The sequence below is a fragment of the Monodelphis domestica genome, chromosome 4 (assembly GCF_027887165.1).
Source record: "Monodelphis domestica isolate mMonDom1 chromosome 4, mMonDom1.pri, whole genome shotgun sequence".
Classification (NCBI taxonomy): Eukaryota; Metazoa; Chordata; class Mammalia; order Didelphimorphia; family Didelphidae; genus Monodelphis; species Monodelphis domestica.
This window is the reverse complement of record NC_077230.1, coordinates 353,056,768-353,075,015: the sequence shown is the minus strand read 5'-3', so window position 1 is coordinate 353,075,015 and position 18,248 is coordinate 353,056,768. Positions and strand designations below refer to the sequence as shown.

Below are 18,248 nucleotides of genomic sequence, written 5' to 3'. Positions count from 1 at the left end.
TTATTTCAATTAGCTTTTTGGTTGAATCTCTAGGATTCTTTAAGTAGACCATCATGCCATCTGCAAAGAGTGATAACTTGGTCTCCTCCTTGCCTATTTTTATGCCTTCAATTTCTTTTTTCTTCTCTAATTGCTACTGCTAGTGTTTCTAGTACAATGTCAAATAGTAGAGATGATAATGGGCATCCTTGTTTCACTCCAGATCTTACTGGGAATGCATCTAGTTTATCCCCATTGCAGATGATATTAGTTGATGGTTTTAGATATATACTGTTTATTATTTTTAGGAATACCCTTCTATTCCTATGCTTTCTAGTGTTTTTAATAGGAATGGGTGTTTTATTTTATCAAAGGCTTTTTCTGTGTCTATTGAGATAATCATGTGGTTCTTGTTGGTTTGCTTGTTGATGTGGTCAATTATGTGGATAGTTTTCCTAATAGTGAACCAGCCCTGCATCCCTGGTATAAATCCTACTTGATCATGGTGGATGACCCTTCTGATCACTTGCTGGAGTCTTTTTGCTAGTGTCCTATTTAAGATTTTTGCATCTATATTCATTAGGGAGATTGGTCTATAGTTTTCTTTCTCTGTTTTTGACCTGCCTGGTTTTGGAATCAGTACCATGTTTGTGTCATAAAAGGAGTTTGGTAGAACTCCCTCTTTGCTTATTATGTCAAAAAGTTTGTATAGTATTAGGGTTAACTGTTCTCTGAATATTTGATAGAATTCACTGGTGAATCCATCAGGCCCTGGGGATTTTTTCTTAGGAAGTTCTTTGATGGCTTGTTGGATTTCATTTTCTCATATGGGATTATTTAAGAATTCTATTTCTTCTTCTGTTAGTCTAGGCAGTTTGTATTTTTGTATATATTCATCTATATCACCTAAATTGGTGTATTTATTGCCATATGATTGGGCAAAGTAATTTTTAATGATTGCCTTAATTTCCTTTTCATTGGAGGTGATGTCCCCCTTTTCATCTTTGATGCTGTTAATTTGCTTTTCTTCTTTCCTTTTTTTAATTAGTTGACCAGTACTTTGTCTATTTTGTTTGTTTTTTCAAAGTACCAGCTTCTTGTCTTATTTATTAAATCAATATTTCTATCACTTTCGATTTTATTAATTTCTCCCTTAATTTTTAGGATTTCAAGTTTGGTTTTCTGCTGGGGGTTTTTAATTTGATCAATTTCGAGTTTTTTTATTTGCATTTCCAACTGATTGATCTCTGTTCTTCCTAGTTTGTTAATATATGCACTCAGGGATATGAATTAACTCTGAGTACTGCTTTGGCTGCATCCCAAAAGGTTTGAAAGGATGTCTCGCCATTGTCATTTTTCTTGGTGAAATTATTAATTGTTTCTATGATTTCTTCTCTAACTAAATGATTTTGGAGTATCATATTGTTTAATTTCCAATTAGTTTTTGATTTGGTTTTCCATGTACCATTACTGATCATTATTTTTATTGCCTTGTGATCTGAAAAGGCTGCATTTATTATTTCTGCTTTTCTGTATTTGTGTGCCATGTTTCTGTGATCTAATGTATGGTCAGTCTTTGTGAATGTGCCATGTGGTGCTGAGAAGAAGATGTATTCCTTTTTATCCCTATTTATTTTTCTCCATATGTCTATTAATTCTATTTTTTCTAAGATTTCATTCACTTCTTTTACCTTTTTCTTATTTATTTTTTATTTGATTTATCTAAATTTGATAATGGTTGGCTTAAGTCTCCCACTAATATGGTTTTACTGTCTATTTCTTCCTTCAATTCTCCTAGTTTCTCCATTAAAAATTTGGGTGCTATATTATTTGGTGCATACATGTTGATTAGTGATATTTCCTCACTATCTAAAGTCCCTTTTAACAAAATATAATTACCTTCCCTATCCCTTTTGATCAGGTCTATTTTTGCTTTGGCTTTATCAGATATCATGATTGCAACTCCTGCCTTCTTTCTATCAGTTGAGGCCCAGAAGGTCTTATTCCATCCTTTAATTCTGACCTTGTGGGTGTCTACCCGCCTCATGTGTGTTTCTTGGAGACAACATATGGTAGGGTTTTAGATTCTAATCCATTCTGCTATTTGTCTACATTTTATGGATGAGTTTCCCCAGATCTCTTTTTAAGAAAAATCCTAATGACCTTATCCCGGATTTGCTTGGTTTTTACCACATAAACAATGGGGTTCATCACAGGTAGAATGAGGAAGTGCATGTTAGCTATGAGCACATAAACATGTGAGGGAAGCTTTAGTCCAAATCTGTGAAGCAAGGACAGACAGATCATGGGTGTGAAGAAAAGGATCACAGCAGAGAGGTGGGAGATGCAAGTATTGAGGGCCTTGAGGCATCCCCCAAAGGATGCAATTTTCAGAACAGTCTTTAAGATCAGAACATAGGAAAAAAGAATTAGGACAAAATAAAGGCCGAGAGTGGAAACAACAACAAATAAGCCAAATACACTGTTGACTCTGGTGTTAGAGCAGGAGAGCTTGATGATATCTGGATGTAAGCAGTAGGAATGGGAGAGTACATTAGAGCGACAGAAGTGTAACCTCCTCAAAAGGATGGGAGCTGGGACTTGCACTGCCATTGTCCGTACCAAAATGGCCACACCTATCTTAGCAATTACTCCACTGGTGAGGATGGAGGCATAGTGCAAGGGTTTGGAAATTGCGACATAGCGATCAAAGGCCATGGCCAGAATCACAGCTGACTCAAATTGTTGGAAGGAATGAATGAAGAACATCTGAGTGAAACAGGCAGGGAAACTCATCTCTCTGGCCTCCAGCCAGAAGATCCTTAACATAGTCGAAAATGTGGAGATGGACAAACCCAGGTCGGAGGCTGCCAACATTGCCAGGAAAAGGTACATGGGTACATGGAGGCTTCTCTCAGTCCAGATAACCAACATGATGGTGATGTTACCTGCCAGGGTCACTAGGAATATGGCACTAAAGGGAATAGAGAGCCACATATGCATGTCCTCTAGTCCAAGGATTCCTGTCACCAGGAAGGTGGAGAAGTCTGAGCTATTGAGAAGAGACATTATGTCTATGACTTGTCACTAAATTATGTATTTCTCTCTCCTGCAAAAAGATGGAATGAATTTGAATCACACATATTAAAATTTGGAAGCTACAATAGTCATCTTAGAGATAGAATGACTACTAGATTTGTTCATTTCAATTCAGTTCAATTAAGTAAAAATATGTGTTTCTTTAGGATTTACTATTGAAAGACTTAATATTTGTCCTTGTAGATAGCAAGACACACAAACAACAGTCTGCCCCAAATCAACAACAAACTACATTTTATAGTCATTGTAACATTTGATGCAATATGCTCAAAATTAATTTTCACATTTCCTAAAGTGAGGGAGAACCCCAATTGGGGATACATATTTTTAATGGTGAAGGTATCACTGAAGCTAAACTGTGATGGAAGTTAAAGATCCAGAAAAGTGCAAATGACAAGGGATAATAGTCCTGGAACAGAGGAAATGCTTTTTACATGGTAGATAGAATATTGAGTTTAAGAAGGAGCTAGTAGTAAAATATTACTTCATACAGAATGTAAGTTGCTTGAGAACATAGACTGTTTAATTCATGTCTTTGTGTGTCCTCATTGCTTAGCCAAGCCCCTGATACATGATGAATAACAACCTACTGACTAGTTGATGAAGATAATATAATATGGAAAATTATTTTATATCCCTAAATTTTCCAGACTCCAGAGGAATGGCTATATTCAGCTCCATTCTTCAGTGAGGGGCAGGAGTTAAACTCCCTAAAATATGACATCTAAAGCCATCAAGAATAAAATTAAGAACCAATTAATTATCTCCTCATATCTAGCATATAAGGGTATGATGATCTCTTGGGGATAAGAGTTTTTTTTTTCTCTTTGCAGTTATTGTTAGGGTTTTAAAATACACCCAAAACTCTCTGAGACAATATCAGATAGTGAAAAGCACTAAGGAGTAGTCCTTATTGGGTAGTTTTTTGTAAGTTGTTTCAGTCCCAAAATCTTCATCTGCTACTTACCTTATAGTGCTATTGTGAGGAAACTGCAAAACACAATACAAATTATATTAACAACGACTCAAGGATTAACCTGAATTATTACAAAAATCCCATAACTCCCCTTTTCAAATCCCTTAGAATCCAAAATAATCTCCTTAAAAAATGTAATTGTGTCTCTCCAATATTCAATAATCTTTAACAGTTACAAATTAGAATTATGTACAATTTAACATTTAAATCTCTTCAAATTTTGCCTTTTACCTCCTTTCTACAATGATTTCATATTGTAATAATTCCTGTTGCCAACCAAACTGTCCCGCTAACTGTCCTCCAAAACTGACATGCCATTTCTTACTGTGGCTATTTTATATGAATGGCCATGTATGTTTTCCCCTATTTCTCTCTATCTCCAGTACTTATTACACTGCCTGATCCAAAGTAGCAATTTATTTAATACTACTTAATTGATTTCATATTTAGACAAATATTTCTCATCACCACTTTCTTAGAATGCCTATCATCTTCCAAGGTGTAATCCAGGTGCCACTTACTAGAAATCTTGTCTATTCCCCTTATTGTCAGGGATTTTTTGTCCTCAAATCATTTTGAATTTATTAATATATATATATAAATGTTTTATTTCCATAGAAGAATGTAAGCTCCTTCAGGACAAAGACTGAGGTTTGTTTCTTCCTTTCTTTACTTTTTTGTCTCTAGTAACTTTTGTAGTGACTTAGAATTTTTCCTTTTTTGTAAGAAAAAGAATTCATTAGTTTGAGGAACTCTCAGTGTAGAAACTATCTCCACCAATGTTGTGAATGCATTTTGTCTTAGAGATTTGCCTAAGGCAGTGAGAGGACAAATGACTTGCCTTTGATAACATACCTAGCTATTGCCAAGTTGTACTCATATCCACATAAACAGTTAGTACTAGTCTGAAGTCAAATGGACTGGAGTGAATACCTCCAGATCCATGGAATAAAGTTTTCTGCTATAGTAATGCTTGACAGAGAATGCTCAGGCCCAAACTAGGGGACCTGCTGCCTAATCCCCAGACTGAAGATTCCAGGTTGTTTCCACTTTGATTACTATCATGAGGGTGCCATTTGATGAGTTCATGGTCCTTGGAGTTGACTCCAAAACAACCATTCCCTAATACAACCTATCCTTTAACCTGAGATCTGTCACTTTTTCCTTATCTTCTCTATACATGTCATTCCCAAATAAAATCAAGATTCAGTAAACTATTAGTCATGGGGAGAAAACCTCAAATGGACTGTATTTTAAGATGAAGGATCCTCCTCAATTGCAATTCTTTAAGCAGAACTTGTAGGACCACTTGTCAGCTACAACGTAGTGAGGATTTTATTCATGTATGGTTTGGACTAGATAGCAGCTGAGGTTCATTTCAGTTATCAAATCCTGTGATTTTTAAAATTTTATCTCCCTGATTCAAAAACAATCAAATTGTGCTATACATATAAGAAGCTTAACAAATTCTTATCAAATCAATTGGTAAGTATTTATTAATTGCCTACTATTTCTCAGGCACTGTTATATGATCTGAGAATACAAAGAAAAAACTAATGCCTTCAAGAAGCTTGATTAATTCTATCAAGAGTGAAACATGTACATATATAATTATACATAAAAAATACAAAGTAATAATAGATGGACGAAGTTTTAATGGGGAGTAAGAGTAAACAAAGATTTCAGAGAAGAGTTGGAAGAAGAGAAAGAAATGTAGTATGTGCTTAATCAAGTTGGACCTCTACCACCACCTTAACCAGTATCTACTTCAGACCCTGATGGAACCTGAACACAAAGGACTTCATAAAAGTAGTGTTCTTCCTCCACATTACCCCCACTTGAAGGGGCCCACCTTCTTCATCACCATGTGCAACAATGGCTGCCCAATTAACTCCAAGGGATAAATAAGCATTGTAGAAATCCCATCCTATGTGAAGCATTTCCTGAATCCCTTACCCAGTTATTTCTGTACCTTCATCCATGAATTACATTATATTCACCTATCTTTGGACATGTTACTTCCCCCAGGTAGTAGATGCAAGAGTTGATTTTCTTTTCTTTTTGCCTTTGTAGACTCCGAACCTAGGCTAATATTTGGAAGATAATAATAATAAATAATTAATAAATAATATAAAATAATAATAAATAATATAAAAAATAAATAATAAATATTGCATAAGTATGCAGTGAGTTAAGTGTAAAAGAACATCCTAGGGAAGGAATGTTGATCAGATATTTTTTGTGAAAGGAAATTCTGAAATTGTGACAGCTAAAATTCCATAGATGGCTATGATTTTGCTTATTAGATTTAATACATTTTCAGAAACAAGTCCAGAAAAACAGACATATAATTGCCAATTTATGTATTGCTACTGAATCAGAGTACAGTCAGGTCAGGATGGCCTGAGGAATTTTTAAGGTAACCATAGTCTAATACTTCTTGATTTTGATTCTTTCCCTTAATTAGAATCCCAGTTGAGGGAATTTTCTCCCCAATTCTAAGTGTAGTGGCCTCAAGTTCCTGAACATATTCTCTAATCTTATTGGGAAGCCATATTTTTCTAAATTATAAGTCTTGAAGAAATAGAAGTCTTTCAAAACTGCAGAATCCTCATGCATTTTATTCTTTATTCAATATTCTAAATCCTGATACCAGGACTCTTTAAGGAGGGCTTAGGAAGGTTAGAATGCACTGTTTCAATTGTGTATACTTCCCTGACATGCGTCCTGGGATAGCCTCCTCAAATTTACTGAAAAAGTTTTTTCAGTGCATCTCTTGATATGTCCTGGATGTGTCTAACCCTCTCTATCTTCTCCTAAGTGGAATATTGAATCCTTTTCTTTCCAATCCTAGAAATTTTATCTTGATCTTTTCTTCACACATCTTGGAGGAAGGGGAACAAATCAGAAGTACATGATAAGGAAAATGAGGAACAATTTTGGAGACAAAATGAAACTATTCATGATGTTATCTCTATAGTCAAGGATATTACCTAACACTTCACCCCCAACTTCACTTCTTATAAAGAAGTGTGTGTGTGTGTGTGTTTGTGTGTGTGTGTGTGTAGATATAGGTAGAAGGATAGATTCTAACCATCTAGGGATAATTATGAGTTTTAAACCATGAAGTACATACTCATACTCACTTGGTTTCTCTGTAGGGGGCATCCAGGTTGTCCTGGGGTCCTACAGGATCATCTTTCTCATTCATCTATTTCTGAGCTCTGATCTGCCAGGGCTGAGCAGAAGAGGCTTTATTGTTACTCAGGATGTTTCCCCTTGAGGATAGATGACTCATTGGAGAAATCTCCTTTATTTGTATGATTCAAGTAATATGTAACATCAACCCTCTCCACAATACTCCCCAAATAGACAATTATTTTACCATGGAAATAGGCACCAATGCTCCCTCACCATATCCAGGCACTCATACCTATTTAGCAGAAAATTAAATAGTAAGTTAAACTGAAATCAAAAGACTTATCTGTATTATTGCCTGCAGACCAAAGGGAATCATAGGATACTAGGTATGGAATGACTTTAGAAATAATCTAGAAGAAATTCTTATTACACATAAGAAAACTGGCTCAGAGAGGCTATATACATCCACTTAACCCCACACAGCTAGTAAGTGACTAAGCCAATAGTCCAGGTTTTCTGACTCTGTTGAGGGCTTTTACAGTGATGTCCCAAATTCTCAAAAAATGTAATGCCTGAAGTAATTTATCAATACTATTATTAGTAATGAACATTGGAATGATAAACATATAATTGTATAACATTACAAAAAAGTATAATCACTCCAAAGCCAAGGGAAAATTTCAAAATTAAAACCACAGACTTGAGAATCCAGGAAAAAGTACTTATTTGTTTAGGAGAATAACAGCATAAGGTAGGAGATCAGTAGTGAGTCTAAGCACAAAGAAATTTCATTGTTATGTTACATTCCTGGAGTATAAAAGATCATATTAGGAGGACTTTACAAATGTTCAAATTTAAGCACCTTATTTAACATAGGAAGAAACTGATATTCAGGGAGGAGCAATAGATTATACATGGTCACAATAATCAGTTATATTTGAATTTGGGATTAAAGAACTTCTCTTGATTGTTGAGCTGAGATAGACCTAAGAGCACTTGATGCCATCTCTATTTAGAAATTAATAATCTTTGCAAAGAACTAAATTTAATTTAGTGATCCTATTTAAAATGTGATTTTAAAATCCAAAACATGCAGAGCTGTGAGGAAGATGGGACCAATATGGGTAAGATTCCAAGGAGGAATGAAATTTATGTATTGTTAAAAACATCAGGGTAATTATGAAGAAAATATTTCAGTAGCCTTTAGGGCCTCTAATTCTTTTTCTTTAAATTATAAAAAGCATTTTAATGAGTGAATCTCACTAACATATTTATCAGTTAACTTTATCCCATTATTAACTTCTTTTTTAAATGATTTATTAAAGTTCATATTATATCAATAAAATTTTAATAATTATTTTCTGAGATTTTTGTGATCCATATTCTTTCCCGCCTTTTCACCCCTCTCCTCCAATAGGACAATGAGTTATATAATATAGGTTGGATATTACATTTTTATGTTTGTCATCTTGTCAAAAAAGACATGTTTCTTGACTTGGAGAATAATTCTTGGAGAAAATAAAGTGAAGAATTATATTCTCCAATATTCTTTCAAACTCCTTTGGCAGTTCCTTCTATTGTGGTGGATAACCTTTTTTTTTATCATGAGTCTCTTGGAGTTGTGCTTGGATCCTTGTTTTGTTGATAATAGTTAAGTAATTCACAGTTAATCATCAAAGACTATTGTGGTTACTATGTACAATATTCTCCTGGTTCTGTTCACTTCACTTTGTATTACTTCATATAATTCTTTCCAGGGTTTCGTTGATCATCATGTTTGTCCTTCATTAACTTCGAATATCTTTCAGCTCTAGAAAGAAAAAAAAATAGGCATGGGGAAAGGGACATTAGCAGACAATATGAAAACATAGTTGAGGAGGCTTTTCCATATTGAGGTTGGATTTTCTTGGCTCAAAAGTCTATTGCCTTTTCAAAGATGTCAGGAAAGGAATCATGATCCTTTCCCCATGTCCTTGAGTTATAACATTCTGCTTTGATTGTGGAGAGTTTACTAACAACCATCTGAGGTAAGTGTCAACATGGAAATCTAGAAGTCCCCAGTTTATTTAGTTTGAGGGTAGAAACCCTAGGTTTTGGCCTTGTCACAATAGAGGTGTCCCCCTGAGGGAAGGTCCCACTTCCCCAGACATTCAGGTGGGGAGGTTAATCCCATCCTAAGTCAAGTAGCTCTTTTGTCTCCAGAAGCCTTTCCCAGTATATCACACCCTCCTTCTGAGGACAGAACTCAGGACCTTCAGCTCTTGAGACCGACATGCTACCACTGCACCAAAACCAAAGTGGATGTCTATTGTCTGGTGAAGTGGGACCTTCCCTCAGGGGGAAACCTCTCCTTTGACAAGGTCAAAACCTGGGGTTTCTGCCCTCAAACTAAATAAACTGGAGACTTATAGATTTCCTTGTTGACATGAGTGAGGAATGTTTATAAAGCCTACATTGAGAGAAAACCCAATTACTCATTTCCTGACCTTACTGATAGTAGTAGGTAAGGTAGATACAGAAGGATATTTTCATATTCCATCTTTCAAAGTGATCCAGCATTATTTGTAATAATGCTGATAGAAAAAAGCTTTTGTTGCTGTGTGAAGGCCTTAAAATCTTTAAAAGATTTTCCAAAATCATGAAGGCAATGTGACATATTTTGTTCAACAACTATTCTATTGCTACTTAATTTTGGACTCAATTGATCATTCATTTATATTATCTTTTACATTCACACTTACACACACACACACACACACATATATACATATACACAAATACACACACATATATGTATATGCTTGCATATATGAGAGAGAAAGAGAGAGGGGGAAAGAGAAAAAGGGAGAGAGGGGGAGAAAGAGGGAGAGAGTGGGGGGAGAGAGAGAGAGAGAGAGAGAAAGAGACTGATGATGGAGCAAGTCCTACAGTCCAAATTCATGCCATATTTGATGCAATAAATATTATTCATCCCATTAGACCTTTCCTGTGTAAGTTGTCAAACCATATTATTTACAATTAAACTTTTCAATGTCCTACAGCTTGGCAATGGGAATAATATACTCTGAAAAGAAAAGAAACTTCAGTCTTCACCATCCTCATGCCTTTTCATCTTGAAATCTATACTCGTTCTATTCTAGTAATAGATATTTGTAGACATATATTTCCCTATTTTATGTTTAACCTAATGTTTGTGTTTAGAAAGTCAGTAAACGGGTTTTTTATTGTTAAAACTTTCTAGGAATCTTGAATGATTTCCATGCAAATATGGGAGATACCCTAAGAAGACAACCTTTAAGTTTCCATTTTTCTTTACCAAAAAAAAATACCTTTTTATTGTCAATAAATATAATGAAATTTTGAATTATCTACATTTTTTAGTCAATTATGAAATAGTTAAGATGTGACCTTTTGTAGAATGGTTGTTGTGAAAATCTACCCTTTCCCCATTAATACTATCATTATCACAGGAAATGTTGTTGATGGTGTACAGTTCACTTTTATAGAAATTATACACACACACACATAGGAATTGAGGGATGACAATATTAAGAGGTTGTTCATGTCCTCTTTTTTTTTCCTTTTGCAATATTCATGAGGCATAAGGTATCTTCCATGATTTTAGTATCATTTTTATCCTTCAATACCTTGTAAATAAATACTTTAACAGTCTCACAATGGTGACATTCCCAAGACAAATAACTTTCAAATTGTGGAGATTCAATTAACTCCCCTTTCCATTTTTAGATTTAATCACCAAAAGTGTAAATATCCCACTTAATCATTGAGTGAGGAAAGTTTGTGACTAATGTGTGTAATAGTGGGTGATGAAGCAGAATCAAACCGACTGCCCCCCTGGGTAGTCCTAAACAAAAGCTTTAGCTGTACTTAGTAGGCATAAAAAAGGAGGAAGGCATAGGAAGTGATGCAAAAGAAGTGTCTTTAAAATGAATTACAACTGCCTGTGAGGAGGAGTTCTTCATTCATTGGAGTTGAGACTGGAGAGTTCTGAACTACTGAGAGTTCTCCAGTTCTCCATGCTTGGGACTTCTGACTGCTTCCATTGTTCTGAATTCTGAGTTTGAGTTGGAGGCTGATGAAGAATCTGCTGATTGGACCTGAGACCCTGAATATATGGTGAGACTGTCCTTGACTCTCTCCCTTTGGACTGACACGTGGTGAGTGAAAAGAGTTTATTCCTTCCCTGAATTTTCTGAAGAAACTAGCCTCAGGAGAGACCTATCCTCTTGAGAGAGACTCCTTGTATCCCTAGGTCTTCAGCTCAAGGCTGAAGCTTCTCTGTCTAAATCCTGCTTGAGTTGAGCCAGGGGTTGGAGCAAAATACTTAGTGCATAGACTAGATATCTTACCCTATCCTCTCTCTGATTTTCTTACTTCACTCTTTCTATATTTTGTAAATAAACTGTAAATAAATCTCTTTGGAATTTCATAAAATTCCTGGTGATCTTATTCTTAAATAATCCAGTCTAACCTTTTATTAAAAAAATAAACCCTTTCTACCCCTTTACAATATGCACTTGCTTCTTCATGGATCTTTTTTATATAAATTTTGTATGGACTAATAGCTTTCCTATTTTTATTCTTTTAGTACTATCCCTACATCTCTCATATACCCAGCCATGACTTTGATGTTAGAATCCAATTCTTGTCACTCTATTGTCCTTGATAGAACAAAAGTCATTATAAACTATTTCCATTTTTTTCCCTATTTATTGTCCTTCCATATTTCCTCACTGGAAAATTGGACTGAACCCTTTGAAATACTTGGGACTTTGATAGCTCAGCTCTGATCTTATTTTTCTTAGCCACCTTATTCCTACAATAAATCTCTGACACAAATTCATTCCACAAAGTATATACCCCCAAATCAATCCCCATATTATTTTTATGTGTTCTTCCCACATTAGAGCTGAACTTTATACAAAATAGACTTCATTGGGTAACCTGAGTTTCTAATAAGCCTTTTTTATGAGTATTTTTGTATGAGATTTTGCCTAACTTGTAGAGGAAATTATGACATATGCTGCATCCCTGAATCAGGGGTAAAGTTGTTGTGAGAACTTGAGAGGTTTAAGACTTTTCTTCATCAAGAGATAGGCTTGAATATTTAAAAACTTTGATGGGAACCAACTCTAAAATTTAAGAGAATTTGGATATAACCATCATTTCCAAATGGTTCTTCAAAATGCCTTTTATTTCAATCTTGCTTCTCCAGAGATTTCATGGAGTTATACATAGATGATAAGGCTAAGGAATGTATTTTGAGACCTAGGTCATTGTTGAGGAGACTCCAAAGGAAACTGGGAGAGAAGCAGTATTGGGCTAACTACCAACCTAAAGGTCTATAGAACTATTGTGCTGACATCAAGGTTGTATGTTTGTGAAACCTGGACAGTATACCAATCCCATGACAGGAAACTAAATAATTTCAACATGAATTATTTTAGAAAGATGTTGAAGTTTACCTGTCAAGAGAAGGTACCAGACACTGAGGTTTTTTCTTCAGCTGAACTGCCAGGAATTCAAACTCTTTGGCAGAGAGTATATCTCTCATAAGCTGCCCATGTTATTCCAATGCCAAATGTATATTTGCCTAAAAGACTATTTCATGGAGAACTCACACAAGGCTAGCATTCACACAAAAGTCAGAAATAATCCCACAAGGATACTTTCAAAATCTCTCTTAAGAACCTTGGCATCAGTTATAATACATGGGAGACACTTGGCACAGAACCATCCTGCATGGTATGCCCACATCAAAAAAGGCACTGTGTGGTATGAGTAAAGTCTATGTACCCTCCTTCTAATTTCTTCTAACTAAATGACAAAGTTCTTTGGCATTACAAGAATCATCTCCTCTGTAGATATGTACACAATTTAACCTTATTGAATGTCTTTTGATTCTCCTTTCTATTTACTTTTTTATGATTCTCATGAGTTTTGTCTTGAGAGTGAAAGTTTTTATTCATCTCTGATCAGGAATATTTTGAGAATCCTCTATTTCATTAAATACCCATTTTCCCCTCTAAAGGAAAATGCTGTTTTGATAGCCAAGTAATTTGTGGTTAAAACTCTGACTCCCTTGCCTTCTGGAATATCATATTATAGACCCTCCTATACTTTAATGGAGAAGCTGCTAAATCTTGTGTTATTATCACTCTAGCTCCATACAATTTGATTTTTTTTTCTTTTTAGCTGCTTACAATATTTCCTCCTTGAACTGGGAACTTTGGAATTTGGCTATAATATTAATGGGAGTTATTCCTTTGGGATCTCTTTCAGGAAATAATTGGTGGATTCTTTCAATTTCTATTTTAGTTTCTGGTTCTAGAATATCAGGGCAGTTTTCCTTGATGATTTCCTGAAAGATTATACCTAAGTTGTTTTTGTTTTTCCCTTGATCATAGCTTTCAGGAATTATAATAATTTTAGTTTATTTCTCATGGATTTCTTTTCCAGGTAAGTTATTTTTCCCAAGAGATAGTTCACATTTTCTTTTTATTCTTTTAACTTTCTTTGACTATTTCTTGATGTCTCACAGAGTAATTAGCTTCCACTTTGCAATTCTAAATTTTAAAGTATGATTTTCCTCAGTGAGCTTTTGTGCCTCCTTTTCCATTTGGCTAAATTTAGTCTGTTAAGAATTATTTTATGCAGTGAATTTTGTAACTCATTTTTCCAAAGGGCCAGTCTGTCTTTTAAGAAATTTTATCTTCAACATTTTTGTATATCTTTTCCATTTGGCCAATTTTACTTTTTAAGAAATTATCTGCTTTGGAATTTTTGCCTCTTTTACCAAGTAGCCTATTTTATTTTCAAGGCATTAATTTATCCGGCATATTTTTGTGCCTCCTTTACAAAGCTTTTGATTCTTTACCCATGATTTTCCTGTATCATGTTCATTTCTTTCCAACAAATTTTCTCCTACCTCTCTTCTTGGATTTTTAAAATCATTTTTGAGCTCCTTGAATAACTATTTTTGGGCTTAAGAGGAAATTAATACTTTTATTGGATGTAGTAGTACTGACTTTTTAATCTTAGTTTGAGTCTACTCTGTATTCAAATTAATTTTCTTTGTTGATTTACTATTTTTGTTGTTTTCTCATTTTCCACCTTTTTCTTTTAGTTTAATTGAAAAAAATAACTGTTAAATTTGGGCTCTGTAACTGTGGTGAAGGAAGCACTGTTCTAATCATTGGGTTCTTTTTGTAGCTACCTTCAGAACTGGTACTGAGAAGCTATGTGCTTTTAGTTATTCCAAGATGGTATGATTTAAGGAATGGTGTGTTTAAATCTTTTTTGAACAGTTGACTCTCCCCCCCCCCCCATCTCACCATCTGTGGCTATAAGTGTGGCTGCTTCAGGGGTTCCTAAGGCCACTTGCTTTGCTGGGATTTGCTGTATGCTGTACTCTATTTCTACTCAGATGTACTAGATTTCTCCTATTAGCCTTCTAAGTTATTCTGGGATGAAAAATTACGTTGCCTTGTCCTTTTCTGGGTTATGGTGGTCTAGAATTTGTTTTGAGGCATTATATCATAGTTTTTTGGAGGGCGATTTGGTAGAAATAATAAGGGTCCCTCTACTTTCTCTGCCATTTTGTCTCTGACTCCCTTCTTTGATTGATAGATAGATAGATAGATAGATAAATAGAAGAAAGAAAGAGAGAGAAAGAAAGAAAGAAAGAAAGAAAGAAAGAAAGAAAGAAAGAAAGAAAGAAAGAAAGAAAGAAAGAAAGAAAGAAAGAAAGAAAGAAAGAAAGAAAGAAAGAAAGAAAGAAAGAAAGAAAGAAAGAAAGAAAGAAAGAAAGAAAGAAAGAAAGAAAGAAAGAAAGAAAGAATATACGTCTCTCAAGTATATTGTAGCAAGTATAATTTTTCAGGCACATTTTGGAATAGGTGGTTTCTTTGTCCTTTCCAAGTTTTATTATAGAATCAAGTAGTTAATGGGAAAAGGATAAAGATAGGATAAAATTTAAGAGAAGTGGAAGGCTCTCTTTAAGTCACATACTAGAAACTCAAGGGAAAAGATTTTAGCAGGCAGAAAGAAGAGGAGGTACAGTCTTGAAGTGACAACTGGTAGAGTAGTAACTTCCTGTAAGAGGTTAGGTTCTTCCTGTCTGAAGGGTGGAGGAAAGGGGGTTTGTTGGAGCTCATCTACCTTAACCTGACTGTGGAGAAGGAGCAAACCCCTAAATCATTTTTGGAGGTACTCTATTTGACTGGGAAACATCTAGAAAAGAATCTGACCATATGCGCTGTGCTTTCCAGAAGGTTTTGTCTAAAAAATCTGGTCATATGGCTTTGAGGTTTTACCTCAGGGGTCAGAACCCCTGAGGTGAACTTAGCCATTTGAGATCAGTCATAATGGTTTTCAGAGACAGCTTTTGAAATAAATCTAACCCACTACTGAGGGTCATAGATAGGTAGCTAAGTCACCTTTTGGGGAACACCTAGATAGAAATAGAGCTGGTAAGTTAGCCAGAAGACCCTCCCTCTTGTGAGGGACATAGAGGGTTGCCTAGATCCCTTGGAGTTAGGGAGCCCTTGTTCTGATCCTCAGTTTGTATCCCCTCTTATATTAAAAGGGATGCTCTTGTTTATATATCAATTGTCTCCAAGGTGTTTGCATAACTGGCCCAGTGAGAGAAAGTGATTCTGTTTCACTCTCACTAACTGAAGGTTAGACTACCAGAAGATCATGGCTGGGTATTCAGAGGAATCCCTAAGTGAAAAGTACTCTATCCGCTCTGGATATGGATTTCCCCTTATATATATATATATATATATATATATATATATATATATATATATATATATATATATACATATATATATATATTAAGTCCTAGCTCTACTATTTATTAAATCTTTCATAAAAAAGGTTTATAAAGAATTTACAAGGTACCAGACACTATACTCTATGTTAGGAATGCAAAAATAAAAATTAAACAGCCTTTAATCTAAATTATAGTCCAACCAGAATAGAAAACACAACCATATATTCCTGTATCTTACTTAGATGCAAGATAATTTTGGAAAGAAAGATTTAAGAACTGGGGAGATCAAAAAGAATCATTTTAGAAGGTTGTGCTTAAGCTAGATATACTTTGAAGGAAAGTAGGGATTTTAAGAAGAATATGAAAAGGAGTATTGTATTATAAGTGTGAGTTTTAGACAGTGGAAAGACATGGAGACAGGATATGGGAGAGTGTTTTGTATTAGGAAAAAGAAGTTACTACCCATTTAATTTGAATAAATATGTTAAAAGTTTCATGTCTTCATTTTCTTATTTTTAGAATGTGTCAATAGCCTTTGAGGTCCTGTCCATGTCAAACTATTTGATTCTATCTTTGTAGAATGTTATTTTCCATCTGAAAATACTCTGCATTGTAACTTTTCTTCTTATAGTACGCAGAGCTGAATTCAATATTTGTGAAGTACTATTTTTAATCTCCAATTTTAACTCACCCTCTAATACTCTCAGTTAAAACACCTTGTTAAGTGATGAAGATACAAAAGGTGCTAAAAGATAGTCCTTGACCTCAAGGAAATCACCAACTAATGGAATAGATAATAAGCAAACAATTGTTAAAAAGGCTACATAGGCACACACACACCACAAAAAGTTAATAATTAACAGAAGAAAAGCACAATGGATTGAAGAGGGATTGGAAAAAATTCTCATAAAACATGAAATTTTAGATGAGCCTTAAAGCATGAAAGGGAAGTCAGTATGCATAGATGAGGAGGAAGAGGTGGCAACACAGCTATTAAATTTTTGAGTTAGAAACTAAACCGTCTCTTGACACCAAGTATAATAATCCTCCAAGGGCTTCTCATCTAATTGAGTACCCTGACAACCCATGGCTCCCCCATCCCCACACATTTCTAAGTACTTCATGCAATATAAATAATTAGCAAATGAATACTGAAAACTCTTTGTACTAACAAGGCTTAAATTAACCTCAGTAGAACCCTCAAGTCTTTAGGAGAGTTTCTGTCTATATCCTTTCATCCTGCCTTACTTTCAGCTCCAAGTGAGATCCTGTCCATCTTTGTTTGGGATTTAATTCCTCAGTAGAAAAGACGTGCTGCCTGGCTCGAAGTGGATCATGGATGCAAAGAAGAGTAAAAAGGATGAAAGAAAGTGTATTGAGGGCTTTTGACAGACAAGAGGTGGCAAGTGAGAAGATGAAATGTAGCTCAGGAAGTTGGTGTTAATAAACATTACTGGGTTTAGGTGGAGAATAATGGAGCTGTAGAAATGCCTTTTTAGGTTAATGTGTGAGGGTCTAAAGATTGAGAGAGGGGAAAAGTGATGAGAATGAGAAGTTCAGCTAGTAGGGGCTAGTGTTTGTGTCTGGGCAAATGTTTTCATTTTTGTTTTGTTTCTCCAGGGATTTACTGTGGGATGATGTTTTTGACAGTCCATTGAATTTAATTACTTGCTCTATAGTGTCCCATTTTATAATTATTAATATATGTATATATAATTGTACTTTACTACAGTAGTTGCTTCACATGTTCTCTGGATGGTGAGCAACTTGAAGTTAGAGAGTGCCTCTATTCTTGTCTGTCTAATCTTACTGCTCACTCTAGGTTTCTGTATCCAAAAACTGCCATCTCTAAAGGACACTGGGCATGAATTTAGAGGGCAGAGTTCTAGTTCTAGTAGAGGAACTGACTTAGTGTATGTGGTATTATGTAAATCACTCATTTCTGACTCTATTTTCTACTTATTTAAAATAGGGAGCAGTTATTGGTGGTGAGAGTATTATTAGGTGATCTAGAATTTCACTTCCAGCTTCATAAATTTCTGATTCTTTTTTCCTGACTGATCCAGTTGATCATTTTTTCTCTGAGCATATACTCATCATCATCATTCATGCACTTTTTGTGAAATTCTATGATTCTGCTGAGAAGTCATCTCTGCTCAGAAAGATTTCCCAATACAGGTTCTAGGTAAGCAACAACTTTTTTTCCAAGTCATGATGTATAGTCATTCTAAGACAATTATATAGTATTGAGTT

At 34.9% G+C, this 18,248-nt stretch overlaps 1 protein-coding gene across 1 annotated transcript; it reads right to left on the bottom strand.

The window, feature by feature from the left end:
* Positions 1–1,569: 1,569 nt before the first annotated feature.
* On the bottom strand, positions 1,570–3,048 carry LOC100021252 (olfactory receptor 51G2-like). Its single transcript, XM_001373419.4, has one exon. It carries the CDS (start codon positions 3,046–3,048, stop codon positions 2,095–2,097), a length of 954 nt encoding a protein of 317 aa, XP_001373456.4. The 3' UTR covers positions 1,570–2,094.
* Positions 3,049–18,248: the final 15,200 nt, after the last annotated feature.

Bases quoted from the DNA above. Each gene is read 5' to 3' on its own strand.
- LOC100021252 (XM_001373419.4), bottom strand. From the start codon at position 3,048: ATGTCTCTTCTCAATAGCTCAGACTTCTCCACCTTCCTGGTGACAGGA.